This window comes from Gallus gallus, chromosome 25 (assembly GCF_016699485.2).
Source record: "Gallus gallus isolate bGalGal1 chromosome 25, bGalGal1.mat.broiler.GRCg7b, whole genome shotgun sequence".
In the NCBI taxonomy this organism is placed as follows: Eukaryota; Metazoa; Chordata; class Aves; order Galliformes; family Phasianidae; genus Gallus; species Gallus gallus.
In genome coordinates this window covers 2,664,508-2,683,115 of record NC_052556.1, presented here as the reverse complement: position 1 = coordinate 2,683,115, position 18,608 = coordinate 2,664,508, and the positions used below count along the sequence as shown (strand labels likewise).

The 18,608-nt window shown below is 64.6% G+C and overlaps 2 protein-coding genes across 6 annotated transcripts in view; one reads left to right on the top strand and one right to left on the bottom strand.

Annotated features, from left to right (window-relative positions):
- The window catches only part of PI4KB (phosphatidylinositol 4-kinase beta), a 16,989-nt gene extending 9,636 nt beyond the window's left edge, over positions 1–7,353 (top strand). For all 4 annotated transcript variants that reach the window (XM_046903965.1, XM_003642673.6, XM_015280039.4 and 1 more), the window contains 9 exons: positions 2,211–2,438; positions 2,562–2,789; positions 3,389–3,498; positions 3,620–3,724; positions 4,234–4,357; positions 4,435–4,700; positions 4,905–5,037; positions 5,582–5,702; positions 5,885–7,353. In XM_046903965.1, the coding sequence (XP_046759921.1) occupies positions 2,211–2,438; positions 2,562–2,789; positions 3,389–3,498; positions 3,620–3,724; positions 4,234–4,357; positions 4,435–4,700; positions 4,905–5,037; positions 5,582–5,702; positions 5,885–6,066 (1,497 nt within the window). In that variant the 3' untranslated portion in view covers positions 6,067–7,353. The remainder of the gene's footprint in view (positions 1–2,210; positions 2,439–2,561; positions 2,790–3,388; positions 3,499–3,619; positions 3,725–4,233; positions 4,358–4,434; positions 4,701–4,904; positions 5,038–5,581; positions 5,703–5,884) is intronic.
- Positions 7,289–18,608, bottom strand: ZNF687 (zinc finger protein 687). Of its 2 annotated transcripts, XM_025143610.3 has the most exons (10): positions 18,541–18,608; positions 14,503–14,842; positions 12,591–14,415; positions 11,365–11,543; positions 10,819–10,995; positions 10,550–10,712; positions 9,981–10,277; positions 9,794–9,906; positions 9,458–9,599; positions 7,289–9,114 (listed from the first exon to the last, which is right to left on the bottom strand). In XM_025143610.3, the coding sequence occupies exons 2-10, from the start codon at positions 14,820–14,822 to the stop codon at positions 8,644–8,646; spliced, it is 3,687 nt and encodes a 1,228-aa protein (XP_024999378.2). In that variant the 5' UTR covers positions 14,823–14,842; positions 18,541–18,608; the 3' UTR covers positions 7,289–8,643. The 2 variants fall into 2 exon arrangements, with proteins under 2 accessions (XP_024999378.2, XP_427387.5); XM_427387.8 differs by having other exon boundaries at positions 12,591–14,842.

Sequence of the window (18,608 nt, the reverse complement as noted above, 5' to 3'; positions counted from 1 at the left end):
TATGTAGTCCATGATCAAACCCATTGCCCCGGGCAGCAGCACGCAGTGCCTCACACATCTGCAGCCCTCAGGGTAGGGATCTGGGGGGGGGAAGGGATTGGGGGGAGCCCCAGCACCTCACATGGGCACCTCACATGGGCACCCATCCCCTCCCACCTCCTTGTGTTCCTCTGGAGCTCAAGAACCCTTTGCTGGGAGTAGGAGGAAAAGCTGCAGCAGTGCACCCATGGCACAGCACTGTGCCCCCCAGCCCCGCTAAGATGGGGGCTCTCCTCTTTGGGGCTTTGTTTCCAGGTTGGGTATTAGGAGATATTTCTGCTCCAGGAGAGCAGTGGTGCATTGGAAGGGGGAGGTGGTGGGGTCACCAATGCAGAATGGCAGAGATGTGGCAGTTGGGGACGTGGTGAGTGGGGCTGGGGTGATGAGTTGGGATCTGAATGATCTTTCCCAACCCCAGTGGTGCTGCGATTGGGCAGTGGGATGGGTGGGGTTGCACTGGGTGGTCTTGGAGGTCTTTTCCAACCCTAATGACTCTGTGGTCCTACTGAGGGACATGGAGAGTGGGCATGGGGTAATGGGTTGGGGTTGGGTGTGATGACCTGAGGGATCTTTTCCAACCTCAGTGATCCTATGGGATCTTCCATCTCTGCTGTTGGAGGCACAGCGGGAGGTGAGGAGTCCAAGTGTGAGGGTGGGCGGGAGGTGGGGGGTGGGCCGATACCGCTGTATCTGCCCTCCCTTTGCTTTTCAGGGCTCGGGATGGTGCCAGCCCCGCAGCCCCAGGTGGCCATAGCCAATAGCAGGAGCACCCTCAGGCACGAGAGCTTTCCTTGCAGGCTGTGCAAGCCTTGCTCCTTGATCTCAAGCAGAAGTGCAGCCACCTGGGCTCCTTGCAGGCGTTTATCCCAAATTTATGAATGGGAAGGATGGGGGGACCCACACCTTGTTGGCTCATCCTCACCTCATGGGAAGGGGGTGGTGGGCTCACAGAGTGCAATATCTTGGGTTGGCACCTGGATTTGGAGGACCGAGGGAAGAACCTCATCTCAATCCCAATAATGCCAAAGAGTGCTGAGCTGGGGAACGTGCTTGGAGCAGAGGGGTTGGGGAGGGCAGTCCCTGGCCACGTGTCTGTGGTCGGAGGAGCTGAGAGCTGAACGTTTCCATCCGGAACACGAATGGCAGAGGGTGGGTTGGGGGGCAGAGCTCCTGGCATCGGGGGAAGGCGCTGTGGGGTCTGGGAGGAGCGGGGCTGGGAGTGCTGGGGAAGCAGTTGGACCTCTGCTGGAGCTGCACGGATTGATCCCAGCTGGGACTGGGGAGGAGTTTGCACGATGGCAGCTGGGAGTGCTGCCTGGTCCCACGTTGCCTCTGCAGTGACCCACGGGGTGGGCGCACACCTGATCCACAGCTGTGCAGCCTGGAGCACAGACATCCCATAGCAGAGCGGTGGGAGAGGAAGGGAAGCAGTGCTGGATGGAGCAGAGCATCTCCAGGGCATCGTTCTGCTCTGTGCAGAAATGGGATCAACAGAGCAGAACGGCCCCAAAGGCTGTGGAAGTGCCATGGCATCGGGCAGCAGTGGGCTGAGCCCCGGCTGGGGGGCTTTGGACGTGGACTACCCCGCATCCCCACTTCCCCTCCCAAAGGGAACAAACGGTGCTGCTCCTCTCTCACCATTTCTTTCTTTTGCTCTCCACCGTTTTCGTTTCGCTGCCTTCTCTCGTGCACTGTAGCTTGTTGCATGTGCATTTCCTGCATGGTTGTGCAGTGAGCACGTGTGTGAGTTTAATCCTGCATTTCTCATGGCAAAAAATCGGCCGTTAATTGCTCCTTGTGCTGATTGGGAGGTTTGTCTTATAAAGAGAGCCCTTCGTCTGCGGGGCGCGAGGGCTGCGAAGCTGCACTTCGGTCTGTGCCCAGTGGTGGGGGTTGAGAAGTGGGGGGGGGGGGGGGGGGGGGGGCAGAGCTGTGCTGTGGGATCCCGGAGCTGTGGGGCAGATGTGGGGGTCGTGGGGCTCCAGGAGGGGATCCCCAGATCCGTGGGGGGAGGGAGAGGCATTGGGATCGTCCCGTATGGGAGCGCAGGGTGGGATGGGGAGAGCTGCGCTCCCTCTGGAGCCCATCCCGGCGCTCTCAGCCCGATGGCAGAACGAGCAGCAGCCCCGACCCGCAGCCCCCCTCACGCTGTGCCCTCCTTCCCCCCGCAGCCCGTCAGGCTCGCTCCCGAGCGGGAGTTCATCAAATCCCTGATGGCCATCGGGAAGCGCCTGGCCACGCTGCCCACCAAAGAGCAGAAGACGCAGCGGCTCATCTCGGAGCTGTCGCTGCTCAACCACAAACTGCCCGCACGCGCCTGGCTGCCCACGGCCGGCTTCGACCACCACGTGGTGAGGGTCCCCCACACGCAGGCGGTGGTGCTGAACTCCAAGGACAAGGTGAGCTCTGGGCAATGGGGGGTTCCATCCTCCAACCGTCCCTTCTGCTCTGCGTCCGCCCCGCGAGGCCGGAGGGCGGCGCTGCGCTCCCGCAGCCCCGTGACGCCGCTGTGCTTCCCCCAGGCTCCCTACCTAATCTACGTGGAAGTTCTTGAATGTGACAATTTCGACACAGCGAATGTCCCCGCGAGGATCCCCGAGAACCGCATCCGCAGCACGCGGTCGGCCGAGAACCTCCCCGAGTGTGGGATCACAGCCGAGCAGAGGACCGGCAGCTTCACCACCGTCCCCAACTACGACAACGACGACGAGGCGTGGTCTGTGGACGACATCGTGGAGCTGCAGGTGGAGGTGAGGCCGTGCTGCAGGCAGGGCTCCCATCCCATTCCATCTGTGTGCCATCCAGAGAGAGCCACAGTGCGGCCGGGAGAACCTTCTGAGGGTCAGCAAAGCCAATGCAGGGTGTGGGTCACTGCAGCTCCTGCTATGAGTGCAGGTTGAGGATGGAAGGATGGAGTGCAGCCCTGCTGGGGGACCTGGGGGCAGTGGCACAGGTGGCACAGATTGCCCATACGGGTGGTGGTGCCCCATCCCTGCAGACCCCCACGGCCGGGCTGTGAGCTCTGATGGAGCTGTGGGTGTCCCCGTTCATTGTAGGGGGGTTGGATGAAATGCCCTTTCAGGGTCCCTTCCAACTCAAACCATTCTGTGATTCCGTGACCTTAATGATCATCCACAGAACCACGGGACGGTTGGGTTGGAAGAGTCTTTGGAGGTCAACCTCAGAACCATAGAAACGGTTTGGATCGAAGGGACCTTGTCCCTGTTCATTGTGGGGGGTGGGATCAGATGGCCTTTAGGGCCCCTTCCGCTCCAAAGCACTCTGTGGGTTGCTGTCCCAAGGTCACACAGAGACCTGTGGCAGTAACAGCAGCCCCCTCCCCTCCCAGCTGCCAGAGATCCACACCAACAGCTGCGACAACATCTCCCAGTTCTCTGTGGACAGCATCACCAGCCAGGAGAGTCGCGAGCCGGTGTTCATCGCTGCTGGGGACATCAGGTGAGGTCCCCAGGGGGGTGGTGGGGCTGAGCCCCGTGGGACCCTTCCAAAGCCCTTTGAACCTGAGGGGCTGTGGGGGTTGCAGTGATGTTGCTGACCCCCACCCTGCTCTGTCCCGCAGGCGGCGGCTCTCGGAGCAGCTGGCTCACACCCCCACGTCCTTCAAGAGGGACCCCGAGGACCCATCCGCTGTCGCCCTCAAGGAGCCATGGCAGGAGAAAGTCAGGTAGGGTGGGGAGCTGCGAGGGGGGAGGGGGCGTGTGATGATGTGAGATCGGTCCTCCTGAGCTCTGCCCGGCCCATGACCGCAGCCAACTCCAGACCTGGTGTGTGGGAGGAGGGAGAAAATCCCTCTGATTTGCTGTCCCCGGGCAGAGCTCGGAGGGGCTTTGCAGGTATTTATAGGCTCCTGCTGTGTCAGGGCGGTTTGGCCCGGCCCCAGAATAGATCCTTTGTGTTCCTGGCCTCGGAATTGTATGTCCAGTCCCCACTGCACAGATGTGGGGTTTTTCTGGGGGGGCTCCAGGAGCTCCTTCCTTTCCCCTCCTCTCCAGGATGCCCTGTGGCACAGGGGAGCTCACCCTGAGGTTGGCTGAGGCTCAGTGTGCATCAGGAGTGGCCCCGGAGCTCATTTTGCTGCAGTCCCGGTGGGGCGGAGGCTCTCCTTTCCCCCACACCTCCACCAGAACCTCCTCACTGCCCCCTCCCCACCTTCACTTCATGGTTCTCCTGCAGGCGGATCAGGGAAGGGTCCCCATACGGACACCTCCCCTCCTGGCGCCTCCTCTCCGTCATCGTGAAGTGTGGGGACGACCTGCGGCAGGAGCTGCTCGCCTTCCAGGTCCTCAAGCAGCTGCAGGTGAGGTGGGATGGGGCCATTGGGGGCCCTCCCTGCCCCCCGGCCGCGGTGCTGAGGTTTCCCCTCTCTCCCCGCAGTCCATCTGGGAACAGGAGCGCGTCCCGCTCTGGATCAAGCCATACAAAATCCTCGTCATCTCCGCCGACAGCGGCATGATTGAGCCGGTGGTGAATGCCGTTTCCATCCACCAGATCAAGAAGCAATCCCTGCTGTCGCTGCTGGATTACTTCCTGCAGGAGCACGGCAGTTACAACACTGAGTCCTTCCTGACGGCACAGAGGAACTTCGTGCAGAGCTGCGCCGGGTACTGCCTGGTGTGCTACCTGCTGCAGGTCAAGGACAGGTGGGTCCCGCCGCAGGGCAGGGCTTGGAAGGGACCTCTGTGGATGGCCGAGGCCACCCCGTGGGGTCACAGTGCTGTCGGTGCCATATCCACATCCTGCTGGGACTGACTGTGCACAGAGGGTCCGTCTGGGAGCGGATGCGTCGGCGCCGTGCCCCGCTCTGAGCATGCAGAGTTTCACAGAGCCTTTCCCCTCCTGCTCAGGCACAACGGGAACATCCTGCTGGACGCAGACGGACACATCATCCACATCGACTTCGGGTTCATCCTTTCCAGCTCCCCCAGGAACCTCGGCTTCGAGACGTCCGCCTTCAAACTCACCACGGAGTTCGTGGATGTGAGCGAGCGGGGATCCCGCGGTGCAGGGGGTGAAGGGCTCAGCTGCAAAGTGTAAATCAGAGAGATGAGGGTTAGCTCACGTTGGAGCTCTGTGCAGAGTGGGTTCACTCAGAGTGGTCAAATCGCACGACCCCATGGAGACCCCCGTGGTCAAACCGATGGTCTGTAGTGCTGATGGAGCTGTGGGTGTCCCCGTTCAGTGCAGGGGGTGGATGAGATGAGCTTTAACGGTCCCTTCCAACGCAGACAGTTCTGTGGTTCTGGGACCTTAACGATCGCCCACAGAACCATGGGGGGTGGTTGGGTTGGAAAGGTCCTGAAAGATCAACCTCAGAACCACAGAACGATAGGAATGGTTTGGGCTGAAGGGACCTTGTCCGTGTTCGCCTTGGTGGGGTGGGACCAGGTGGCCTTTAAAGGTCCCCTTCAACCCAAACCATTCTCTGGCTCTGTGCAATTCCCCCGTAATCCCACTGTTCTGTGCCATCCCTCTGCCCCATCCCTCCGCCCCATCCCTCCGCTCACTGCGTTCTGCCCTGCAGGTGATGGGGGGCCCGGATGGGGACATGTTCAACTACTACAAGATGCTGATGCTGCAGGGGCTGATCGCTGCGCGGAAGCACATGGATAAAGTGGTGCAGATTGTGGAGATCATGCAGCAAGGTGAGGGGGGGGGGGAGCTGCACTGGGGCTGTCCCCAACCCCACAGAGCCGCCCCCATCCTCCTGCCCTGACGGTCCCGATATCGATTGCACCGCGCTGAGCGCAGAGCAGATCCCCCTCCCTGTGCTCTCAGTGGAGCCCTGCGGGTCCCCCCACCCCATCGCCCTCCTCTCGCCCCCCAGGCTCGCAGCTCCCCTGCTTCCACGGCTCCAGCACCATCCGCAACCTGAAGGAGCGCTTCCACATGAACATGACGGAGGAGCAGCTGCAGCTGCTGGTGGAGCAGATGGTGGACGGCAGCATGCGCTCCATCACCACCAAACTGTACGACGGCTTCCAGTACCTCACCAACGGCATCATGTGAGCGCGGCCCCCACTGCGGGGGTGTGGGACCCCTTCCTGGGGACGGCCCTTCTGCTTTGGGTGTCTTTTTCTTTTGTGTTGAGGGACTCCTAAAAATGAGAACACAAAACGGAGCGGGAAAATCCCTCCTCGTGCGAATGGGAGCGAAAAGGGGCACGTGGGGTACGTGGGCTGCGCTGTCCCTGGGGGGCCGGGGGGCTGCAGAGGGCTGTGGGGCGGTGGGGAGCGCTCCCCAGAAACGCTGATGGGGTCGGGGGGGGGGAATGGGTCTGACCCCCACCTGTGGGTGCCGGCGGTGCCGTGTGGAGGTGAATCCCAATGGCCCCATCCCTGCATGTGCCCCCACGTGGCCTCTGTGGGGGTCCCCCTGTCGGCCCCTGCCTTTGGTTCCCCCCTCCCAGCACCGTCCTGGGGAGGTGAGGCCCCATCCTGTGCTCCATCTGCAGCCCCTCACCGTGGGGTCCCGCTGGGGCCGATGCCCACCTGGGTGCCCCCCCACCCCCTCACTCTCCTTTCCAGTTTTTTGGGTGTTTTTGTTTGTTTGTTTGTTTGTTTGTTTTGGATTCTGATCCCCCCCTTTGGGACTGTGAACCATTTTCCCCCTCCTCCAATAATGTCTGTAGCTGCTTTGCCCCCCCGGACCGTTCGGCCCCCCAGCAGCAGTGGGATGGGGTCAGGGAAGGAGTGAAGGAAATGGGGATCCCTGCGCTGTGTGGGGGCAGCGCTGCGGCCCCACAGCCGCTCCCCTACAGCCCCGCGGCCCCAATCCCCCCACGTCTGTAGGGCCATCCCCCCCTCCGCCCCCCTCTGTTCTATCAGCACTAATTAATTGTCACAGTGATTATTTCGCATTAAAAAACAAAACCGACGGGAGCTCAGCCCCCCCCCAACCCTTCTCGTATCGCTGCGTTCCCACGGCCGCGTGGTGGGGAAATGCCCCCACTGCACCACAGCCCTCGGGAGGGACCCTACTTGTGGGGCAAAAGGGGGCTCAGAGGGGGGGGGGACCCATTGGGGGGCACTCAGCTCTGTTTTGGGGCACCATGCCCTGTTTCGGGGTACCCAGCCCCCTTTTGGGGTACCCGGACCCATTTGGAAGGGCGCCGTTTTGGGGCACCCAGCGTGATTTTGGGGCAGCGTTGCCTCGTTTTGGGACCGGGCCGGGGGCGGCCACGCGCTGGGAGCCCCCCGGGGCCGTGAAAGGAACAGAGGCACCGAAGGGGTTAAACCACTAAAAGTTTAATTGCGTTATGACTACAAGAATAAAGGATACCTGAGAGCCTCTGCAGTGCCCGTAGCGTTACTGAAGCAGAATCACAACCCCACACACAGCGCTCGCCCCCCCCTCCCCCCCCCCCCGGCCCCACACGCTTACAGAAGTCCATCTGAAGGCACTGAAGTGCTGGAAAACCCCACAGTGCGATTCGGGATCGGAGAGCAACGATGGGGGACCGCGGCGCGACGACTCGGGATCACAGTGCAATGATTGGGGGATGACGGCGCGATGGTTGGGGGTCGCGGTGCCGTTTGGGGTCGCGGTGCCGTTTGGGGTCGTTTCCTTCTAAAAGTGGGGGGACGTTTTTAGGCTCTGCCCTACAGCCGGCAGCGCTGCGCGGTCGCCGCCCAGGCGGGGTCTGAGGAGCGGCACGGCGCCCCCCCCCCCTTTTCCGAAGCGTTTGTGAAGGGTTCGCTGTGGGGGGGGCTGAGGCCGCCCGTCCCCAACGCCCCGCAAACAAAACAACAACAAAAACCCAAAATAAGAGCAAAAAAAAAAAACAAAAAAACAAAAAAACAAACAAAAAAAAACCCCAAACCACCCCTGGAAATAAAAACCGAACCAAACCCAAATCACAACAGCGGTTCTTTCTGTCTGTTTTCTCCTCTCGTCGCTTTTAGTGTATATGGTACAGCTGTACACCGTGAGCGGGGATCGGGGGGGGGGGGGGGGGCGGCCGCACCGACCGCGCAGCGCCGGGACGGAACGCCGAATCGCCGCTCCGGGCGGTTCCGCTCCGCTCCGCTCCGCGCGACGGCGCTGCGGGTGGGGGGGGGGGGGGCGCAGGGAGAGCCCGAAGGGCGGCCGTAGGGCTGAGCGGCGGCTGCAGCGTCTCTGCGGCGATGGGGGGGGCGCTTCTCCCCACCACCCACCGCCACATCGCGGGAAGCGTTAAAAGGGAAAGAAAGAAAACAAAGCGAACACCGTCGAGGTGCACCGCGCCGTGATGTGCGCAGCTCCCCCCGCACCCCGCGCTGCCGGCACGGAGCGGTCGACGCGGGGCCGCAGTCCGGCGCTGAGGCGGCGCCCCCGCAGCCGCCGCCCCCCGCGCGTATTCCCCCCCGCGGCACTCCGTGCGCCCACGCGGCGGTTCCGCGGGTGGGGCGCTCCGGGCTGCGCCCCCATCACCGCCCGCACAGAACCGCCGCGCGGCTCCGCGGCTCCGCGGCCCCGGGGCGGCCGAAGGGTTCGGCGCCGGGCCGGCACGGAGCTCTCCTCGCGGAGGCGGAGGCGGAGGAAGGGCTTCCCGGGGCTCCGTCCGCCCCGCGCGGTTCTGTCGCCGCCGAAGGCGCCGCGCGGCGCTCAGTTCTCGGGGCTGACGTTCTGCCGCGCGCGGATGAAGGCCATGCCGTGCGTGCGGAAATGCGTCTTGAGGTTCAGTTGGCTGTCGAAGCTGCGGCCGCAGACGGTGCAGGACAGCGCCCCGTCCGCCGCGTGCGGAGCTCCTTCCAGGGGGCTGCGGGGTCCCGGCTCCTCCGCCTCCCCCGCGCCCTTCTTCTTCTTGTGGGTGATGAAGCGGTGGCGGTTGAGGGACACCTGGGAGGTGAAGCAGAGCCCGCACTCGCGGCACTGGTGGGAGCTCTCGTCAGTCCGGTGCTGCGGGATGTGCTCCTGGAAGTCGGCGGCGCTGCTGGCGACGTACCCACATTTGCGGCAGCGGAAGGGCGCTTTGCGGTCGCCTTTGGGGTTCTTGGAGGGGGGGGTGGTGCTGTCGGGCTCCTCGCTGCACGAGTCCCCATCGTCCGAGGAGAGCTTCCTCTTGCGGCCGGGCACCTGCAGCCATGGGGGGAGCGTTGGGGGGAGCAGTGGGGCTGCCCTGCATGAGCAGCTCCGGCAGAACCCCCCCCGTGCTCTGACAGAGGCGGAATGGGGCGCAGAAGCCCCACCACGGGATCCCAAACACCGCCCCTCCTCTGCTCATCCCCTTTCCCCACCCCCCTCTCCACTCCCACCCCACAGCCTGGGGCTGCTCCCAGCGGCCGGAAGCCGATCCACTCATAGAGCAGATCCCATACAGGGCCTCTCCCACCCCGCAGGACGTGGGGGGCGCAAACCAACACAGGCCGGGCTCACGGCGAGGCCCCGACTCAGCCCCGACCCCCAGGCGCAGCCGTACCTGCACGGCGCCGGCCCCGATGCGCGCAATGATGACCTCCTGGCTCTTGGTCTGGTCGGTCACCTTAATGCCGTGCCGCACCTGGATGTGCTTCTCCAGGATGAGGCGGCTGCTGAAGGTCCGTTTGCCCTCCGTGCAGAACCTGTGGGGTGCGGGGTGGGGATGGGCGGCACCCGGAGAACCCAATGTGTGGCGCTCACCCACTGCCCCCAGTGGACACAGCCCTGATGTCCCCCACCCCCCCCCCCACGTGCAGGCCATGCAGGGGACCCCCCGTGCCCAACCCCCCGCCCCCCCGCGGAGCAGAGCCCCCCCAGCCCCAGCACAAAGCGGTACCGGCACGGGTAGACGCGTTTGATCCCTTCGTGGTTGACGCGGACGTGTCTGCGCAGGCTGGGAGCGGAGCAGAAGGAGCGCTCACAGAGGTGGCACGGGAACTTCTTCACCGACTGCGGGAGACAGAGAGGTGGGGGTACCACAGACACAGCGCTCCCCCCCCCCCCGCGGCCCCACAGCCCCTCACCTTCCCGTGGTCCTTCTTCATGTGCGACACGTACTCGTCGCGCTCGGGGAACCACGAGTGGCAGACGCCGCAGGTCCACCCGCTGCCCTTGGGTTTGCTGGTCGCTTTGCGCTGGAAGCGGCTGCGTTTGGCCTTGCGCAGCTCCGGGGAGCTGGGGGGGTCGTCCTCCTCCGTGGAGGATGAGGATTCGTCGGAGATTTTGGGGACGGGGGTTTCCATGGGCTCCTGCTTCGGGGTCAGCAGCACCGCCGCCTTCTTGGTCGGCTCCTCCCGCGGCTTCGGGGGCTGATGGGTGTTCTGCAAAGCAGAGGTGCAATGGTGGGGGCCCCCCCCGCGCGCAGCCTTTGTGATGGGGATGGGGGAACCCGCAGGCGCTGCACGGCCCCCGGCTGTCCCCCACTTCTGGATACCAGCAGCAGTGGCAGCACGCAAAAGGAACATTGGGAACGTGGGGGGCGCCGGGAACACGGGGAACGTCGGGACTTTGGGAACACGGTGCCCATGGGGCACGGAGCCGCAGCACGGAGCCCCCCCACCTCCCCCAGCAATCTGTGGGGCCGTGGCGGTACCTTGAGGTGCTCCAGCATGGTGCGCTTCTGCGCAAACAGCAGCGGGCAGTCCGGGCACTTGAAAACGCTGACGCGCTGATTGAGCAGATGTTGGTCGAAGTGGGAGGAGAGCAGCGGCTTGTGGGTGAACACCGTGTCGCACATGGCGCACTTATAGATCATCCTGTGGGGAGCGAGAAGAGTTCCGAGGGTCAGGAGGAGCGGCGCGGCCCCACAGCATGAGCTGCGCGCCGCCCTGCAGGCGGGAGGCGCTGGGAGGGGGCGCTCACTTGGACTGCTGGTTGCCAAAGCCGGGGTGCTGCGTGTAGACGTGCGCGTGGGCGCTGGGCGCAGACTTGAAGGCCATGGGGCAGATGGGGCACTTGTGGAACACCTCGCAGTGCGACGTCTGGATGTGCGATTTGATGGAGTTGACGCCGCCGAACACCACGGCGCAGCTGGGGCACCTGGGGGGCGGAGGGGGTGAGGAGGGGGCACACAGCGCCTGCATCCAAACCGGCTTCGGGAAGGGTCCCCTTTGGGGCCACCCATCTCTGGGGGACGCAGAGTGGCCCAGGAGGAGCTGCAGAGGCTGCGGGGTTTCTGTGCCTTTGTGCTGAGGGACGGCCGTGTTGGGGATGTGGGGGGAGGAAGGATCCCACGAGGATGGGGGGTGAGGGGCAGAGCACCGCGCCGAGCTCAGCCCCGGCACTGCACCCGGCAGCAGGATGTGGCTTTCTGCCCAAAGCCCACAGCAAAACCCACTGGAGACCCCCGCCCACCCCAGCATCCCCACCCAGACCCCTCAGACCCCTACCCGGCCCGGTGCCCCCCACCTGTATCCCACTCTGCGGGAGAAGTGCAGGCAGGACTCCTTCAGGTGGGTCTCGAAGTTGGCCAGCAGGAAATTCCCCCCACACTCGGGGCAGACGTGGGGCGGGCGGTTCTTGTGCATCCGCTGATGGGCGCTGAAGCTGCAGCGGTTGGACATGATCATGGGGCACGTGGTGCAGACCTGGGGGGGGCAGAGGAGTCAACCAGACCCTAAAAGGAAGGAGAAGGGGGAAAGGAAGGGGAAAGGGAGGAGGAAGAGGAAGGGGAGGGGATGCTGCTGGCAGGCAGTGCTGCTCTGGGAGGGCTCTGCCTCCTGGGCACGGTGAAGGCTGTTGATAGATTTCGCTCTGCCAGCAACTTCACAATGAATTTGAGCTGAAGTCAGAGCTCCAGGCGTTATCCTGCTGGCATTCCCGGATGCTGAGGGGACAGGGCAGCCCTCCCTGCTCCATCCCCACGCAGGAACGAGGAACAACTGCAATGCCTGCACCTGACAGCGTCCTGCTGCAGCAGCAAGCAGAGGCAATGGGAACTGCCCCATTCCCACCGTGCAAAGGAAGCCGGTGCTCTGAAGGCAGAGAGGAGGGGGCTGCACCAGCAGTGGGACAGCAGGGCTCCCAGCACTTGCCCTGAGGTGCCCTGGTGGCCATGGGAGCCCCACGGTCAGCGGCCCCATCCCATGGCAGAGCAAACCCACGCCCTGCTCCCACCGCACTCCATTTGTGCTTCAGGCCCAGGAAAGGGGAAGCAGCGCCACGGCTGCAACATGGCTGTGTGGGGACTGCCTGCACCACGCTGGGCACTCTGCCCTCCCGGCTGGGGACAGAAGAGCCCCACGTCCCCGGGGCTGCAGCGCTCCCACCAGCGCAGGAAGCCTCTGCACCGAGCTCTGAGCTGGTGCATGAGCAACAGATGTGCCCCAAGGGCTGCCCCGTGGAGCCCCATGTGTTCTCCTATGCAGCCCCAAGGGTTGCCCCAGGTGTCCCCCAGTGTCGCCCCAACTGTTGACCCACTGAGCCCTAAGGGTTGCCCTAAAGAGCTCCAAGTATTGCCCCATGGACCCCTAAGGGTTACCCCATGGAGCCCCAAGGGTTGCTCTAAAACTTGCCAGACGTGTTGCCCCACGGAGCCCCAGGAGTCGCCCCAGGGGCTGCCCCACAGAGCCCCACAGCCCCCTGAGGGCTCTGCAGGCTTCCAACCCCAGCAGGAGGGCCGCGTGCCGACGTACCGTGCTGCTGGTGGTCCCCGTGGCCACCGCCTGCTGGAAGTGCGCGGCCAGCCCGGCCTTGTCCTTGCACTGCTCCTTGCACTCCAGACACCTGAAGCAGCTGTAGTTGCTCTGCTCTGAGCCGCTGCTGCTCAGGGGCAGGATGGGGAGCTCCGGGGCCCCGTTGGCCGCGCTCAGAGCGTCCTGAGTCACGCCGGCCACTTTGCCAGCAGGGAAAGAAGCCACGGAGACCAGCGGGGTGATGTCCGGCTGCCCGATCATCTGATCCAAAGCGATGGGCCTCATGACCAGGTGGGAGCACTGCATCACCAGCCCCTTGTCCTTGTGCTCGCGGGCGTGCAGCAGCAGGCTGCACTTGTTGAAGAAGACGAGGCGCTTGGTGCAGTGGTTGCAGGTCACCTCGATGCGCATGCTGCGCCGGTCGTAGTGGCGAGCCAAACTCTTCTCCAGAGCGAAGGAATCCCCGCACTCCAGGCAGCGGTACCCGAAGGGCGGCAGCGCCAGGCTGGCGTCAGCCGGGGGGCTCAGGTTGGGTTTGTAGGTGGGCAGCAGATTCTTGCTGTTCAGGATCTTGTTGAAGGCCTCCACCAGGCTGGATTGGCTCCGGGAAATGACGGTGCCCGCGACGGTCGGGGAGGGCTTCTGCGGCTGCACCATCACCACCGTGGTGCCGTTCAGCTTCTGGTTGGCCGTGGTGGTGACGCTGGTGGTCTGCGTGACGGGGCTGGCGTTGGTCCGCGTGTCGGCCTTGGGCAGCGCCTGCGGCACCAGGTTGATGATGTTCTTGGTGACGGCTTTGCCCGTCTTGGCCGGCAGCACCACGGACTTCTGCTGCGCCACGCTGGCGGCGATCAGCATGGCGCTGCTGGCGTTCTGGATGGTGGAGACGGGCAGCACGGTGCCTTTGATCTTGGTGCCGTTGCCGAGTTGGACGCTGACGATTTTGGGCCCCTCGATGGCTTTCAGGGGGCTGGAGAGATCCAGCTTCTCCCGGGGCACCTCCAGCGCGACGCCGTCCTCCTTCTCCGCCTCGAGAGCGGCGTCCTCGGAGCTCTGCTCGGCCGAACCCCTGGCAGAGCCGGGCTCTGAGTCGGACGAGACGCGCGTCACCGTGCGGGTGATGCTCCCACAGGAGGTCTTGATGGTTTTGATCCGCACTTTCAGCGGCCGCGAGGAATTGGAGGACGGGGAATCGTTGGTGTTGCCTTCCTCCTCCTCCTCCTCCTCCTCAGCGCTGGACATACTCTGCGGACTTCCCATCGACTTCTCCAGTGCTTCGCGCTCCTCCTTGAGGGTGATGTCGTCCAGCTGCTTTGGAGAAGTGGGGATCCTGGGGCTCTGCACCACGGGAGAGGAAGGCTTAAAGAAGGGCTCCCGGGGGCTGCTGGGCGAGTGCTTCACCTCGGGCAGACTGCTGGCACCGCTGCCCAGGCTGGGGTCGGAGCCGGGCCAGGATGTGATGGGAGAATCACCCGCGGAGTAGCGGACGGTGACGGACTTCAGGTGCTCCAGGGGATTCTCCCCCAGCGCAGCAGACAGAGCCTTCGGGTTGGCCTCGCGGGCCGCCTCCTCGGAGTCCGACTCCTCCTTCTTGATGCAGGGCACGGAGGGAGGCGGCCCGCTCACAGCCCCAGCCTGGCTGCCCTCGAAGGGCTGCGGGAAGGGGGGGGGAAGGCCCTCCGCGCCCTCCCCGCCGGGCTCCTTGCAGTCCAGCGATGGGGTGGGAGACGGGGAGAGGGAGGGCACGGCCAAGGACTTCTCCTTCGGCTTGCACTCGCGAGCTCTGTCAATCAGGTTGGCAGCGCTGTCTTCATTGGGATCAGGGCTAAAATGGGAGAAGATATCCAGGGGTTTGGGTCCTTTCTCCTTCACCCAGCACTCCCCGTTGGAGGACGCCACGGCTTCCACAGACCTGGCTGCGGGGGACCTGGGCAGCTCGGCCGCCCCGAAGCCGTTCTGCAGTAGGCGGGAGCCGAGGCCGTGCCCATCCTTACTGCGCCCGTCCAGCGCATCGAGCTGCTCCGGGCACACGGTGTTCTTCACGATGACGCTGACGGCGGTGATGTCGGTGTGGGGGAGGACGTGGTCAGGCGGCCCCGGCTCGCCGGGAACCGGTTTGATGTGAGCCTCAGCCTCGTCGTGGCCCGAGTGGATGGCCTCATTGGTGTCGATGTCGGGGATGTCGAACGCTGCCAGGAGGTCGTCAAAGTCCGGAGTCTTCATGTCACCCATGGTGGGGCCTACGGCGGAGTCTGCGAAAGGGGGAGGAGGGGAACGTCAGCAGCACAACCCCGGCACGAGGCGTCACCACCCCACCGTGAGCTCCCCGAGATGCAACAGAGCCCCCCGGGGACACGGGTGGGAATCCACCTCCCTCATACGAAACCCCGCTGCCTCTTCGTTTTGCACCCCGGCCCTGAAGCCCTGGGGCAGCTCCGGGCACCCCTCTGCCTTCATTGCTCCATCTGCGCATCACTGTTTGATCCCCAGCCAGGAGGGCCAACAGCCCCGAGCATCCCTGAGCATCCCTGAGCATCCCTGAGCATCCCTGCGCCCCGGGAGAGACTGAGAGTTGGGGCTGCCCCGAGGCCGGAGCCACCCACCCTGCCGGGAAGGCCCCCAACCCCAGTGGGGCAGCGATTGTTCTGGGAAACCTGGACCCCAAACCCCCCCCTCACCGGGAGGAGCATCCTGAGCCCCACACCACTGAAATGCAGACAGCAGAGCGCGGCTGCACTGCGGCCGGCCTGGCCAGCATGTGTTTATTTTGGGAGCTGAAACCACGACTGCCGGGCTTTTTTCAGCACAAAATAACTACTTTTCTTTGGCAAAACAAAGGCAGTGCTGGGGGGGGTGGGGAAGGGGGAGTATTTTTATCCCCGCGAGCCGCTGTCTGCTGGGGGGAGCGCTCCGAGCAGCTCAGCTATGGGGCAGAGTGTGTTGGGGGAGGGGGAACGGCTGTGCCACAGCACCCCCAGCACCCCCAGCACCAGCACAGCCCCAGTACAGCACCTGTTTCCAGGGCCGGCTGTTTTTAAAGCTGCTTTTCCTGCTTCCCTACCCGACGCATCTCCCACCGTGAGCTGTGGGAGCCCAACAGGCGCTGCCCCCGGAGCTGACATCACCACCGACCCCCCCGGCACCCCCAGCATCACATCCTAATGACCGCAGTGCCACCCTAATGATCGCGGTGCCATCTTAACGAGCTGGCACTTAACGAGGCCGCGGTTCCCACCCGCACCTGCCCACCCCCGGAGCGCCCCTCCCGCACGGTGCTGGATGGGTTCTGCAGTGCCCTTCGTTAGCCAACCTCGCTAATTTCCAGGACTATCGTTAGTTTTGCTCATCTAAAAGCCAGAAGGGATTCAGCCAAGCTTCAGAGGAGAGGACAGCTCGAAAGAGCAGCAGAGGTTAATGCTGAGAACGGCTCCCACACGTCCGACATCCTCAATTCGTGGCTGCATGGATACGGGGTCACATCTCCCCTTCCTCCTCCCAGATCAGATTCTCCCAATGCCAACAGCTCCCACCAGACCAGCAAGGATTCCCCCCAGAAGAAGAGCTCAGTGTGGGGGAAGGGGTGGGGGCCAGGAGAGGCCCTGCAGGACACGTCCCAGCACAGCACAGCGCTGCAGCACTGAACACGGGGCTCAAAGCCACCCATATCCCAGCACAGGGATCACCCATGAGGGGGCCAGCTGCCCCCCACACAGGTCCTCAGCTGTCCTGGAGCACAGGAAGGCAGCCAGGAGGGCACAGCCCCACAGGAGCAGCCCACAGCTGCTGCCTTCACCGTGCAGAGGCAGCTGATGGACAAATGGCTGCACTGAGTTCAGGGCCACAGCACTGCAGGTTTGGGACTGCTGGAGGGGTTGGGAGGAACCCAACGTGTTTTCCTTCCGCTGAGCTGACGGCCATTTGGGACCCACTGCTCGCAGCCAAAGCCTCTTAGCTGAGCAGCAGGACTGCCAGCAACGCAGCATCCCCTCCTGCCTCAGCCTTTGGGGAGGTGTAACCGAGGAGAACGTTATTTGGGGGAGGATGGGCTCCAGCAGGGCGCGTTTTCAGCCCTGCATGGGCACAGTGCTTCATTCCTGTGTTATTCCCAGCACCACAGCAGGGAGCTAAAAAACGACAGCATGGAGGGGTGGGGAGGGAGCTTCAGGGCCACAGAATGACAGCGCGGTTGGGCTGCAGGGGACCTGGAACATCACAGAGCTGTGGGATGGTTGGGTTGGGGGGGACCTCAAAGGCCACAGAACCATGGGATCACAGCGTGGCTGGGTCTGGAAGGACCCTATAGGTCACAGAACCACGGGATCACAGTGAGGTTGGGTCTGAAGGGATCCTATAGGTCACAGAACCATGGGATCCCAGCACAGCTGCGTTGGAAGGGGCCGTGCAGCCCCCAGCCCCTACCCCGCTGTGATCTCAGTGTCCTTCCCCCCCCAGCACAGCACAGATCCACTCTGCCCACCGTGAGCAGACGGCCCCGCAGCCCGGCCGCAGGGATTACACTGCTGTCCGTTCACCAGAATTAAGCCCACACCATCTGCTGACTGCAGGAGAGATCCAAACAAAGCAGCGGCGGCGCAGATCCAGAACCCTCGACGACTTGGCTGGGCTGAGAGCTGGAGCTTCTGAACGCCAGCAGGTGCTCTGCGGGCACCCAGGGCGCCCCAAAGGGCTCTGCAGCACCACAGCTGTGCCCACACGGGGCGGTCCGACCCACAGCTCAGGCAGCTGCTGCCACAAATGAGCCCCCCCCCCCCATCCCAACGCACCGCCAGACCCTCTGGAGAACACTCTTCAACTGCGGTTCATTGTGGGGAGGCAACTGCAGCCCCCAAAGGCCGCCCGCTCCCCGATGGTGGGGAGAGCTGCCGGGAAATGAGGGCAGGAGGGACTCAGGGACTGAGAGAAGAGGGGAAAACGGAGCTCAAAACAAAACAGAGCGTTCCCTCGTGCCCAAACCTCGCCTACAAAGCCGGGGAGGTCGTAGGGAAGAGCTGTGGGGCCCCAGAAGGATTCGCTGAGACACCGAATGCCCACGGAGCGGTCCCACATTCCCCACGGCCGCGGTGGGCGCCGCCTGAGCCCAAAGCCACGGGCAGAGCCGCCCATCAGCCCCACCATCAGCCCCAGCGGGCTCAGAGCCTCCCGGTAGTTCCCAGCATTCCCGGTTTCCCCGGTGAGGTCAGAGCCCCCCCCGCTGCTCCTGGTGGGCCGCAGCGCTGCCCCGAGGAACCCCGCAGGGCTGAGCACTGCGCCCCTCCCCCCCCACTCCCCGGATCAGTTTTGGGGTTTTTGAGGCCGTTCCTGGAAACGCGGAGGGAAACGCGCAGCCCAACACAGAGCGGGGCCCAAAACGGAGCCCCCGGAGCCGCAATGCCTTCACGCGCCGCATCGCTCAGGGAGGAGGGGAGGGGGGGTGGGGGGGCAGCCCAAAGACCCCCGAGCTTTGGGATGGGGCGCAGTGGGACCTCCGTCACCTCCATGGGGCTTTGGGGAACGCGGGGGGGCACAGCGCTGCCCGCCCCCGAAGGGCTCGGGAAGGAGGGAGGGAGGGAAGGCCGCCCGGTGACGGTCGGGGTTCCCCGCGCGGGGGGAAGGGCGGCGAACCGAGCGGTGGCCGCACCGAAACGCGGCCATTAACGGCCGCTGGGCCCGAAATTCCTCTGGGGATGGAGGGGGGAGAATCGGCCGCCGTTACGCTCCCGCGGACGGGGCGGGCGCTCCCGGGGCCCAAATCGCAGCGCTGCGCGGACGGCCGCCCCTCCCCGCGCCCCCACCGCCCCGGGAGGGGCCGCGCGTGGCCGCTCCCTCCGGGCCGAGCGCTCGGCGGCCATCGCGGCCCCCGCGGGCCCCGGGCTCCCCTCGGGCCCAGAGCTCCTCCCCCGGCCCCGACCCTCGGCCCGTCCCCCCCCCCCGGCCTCCGCCGCGGCCTCACCGAGCGCTGAGCGGGCGGCGGGCCCGGCTGCGGCCCAACCCCTCCGGCGGCGACCGCTTCTCCGCAGC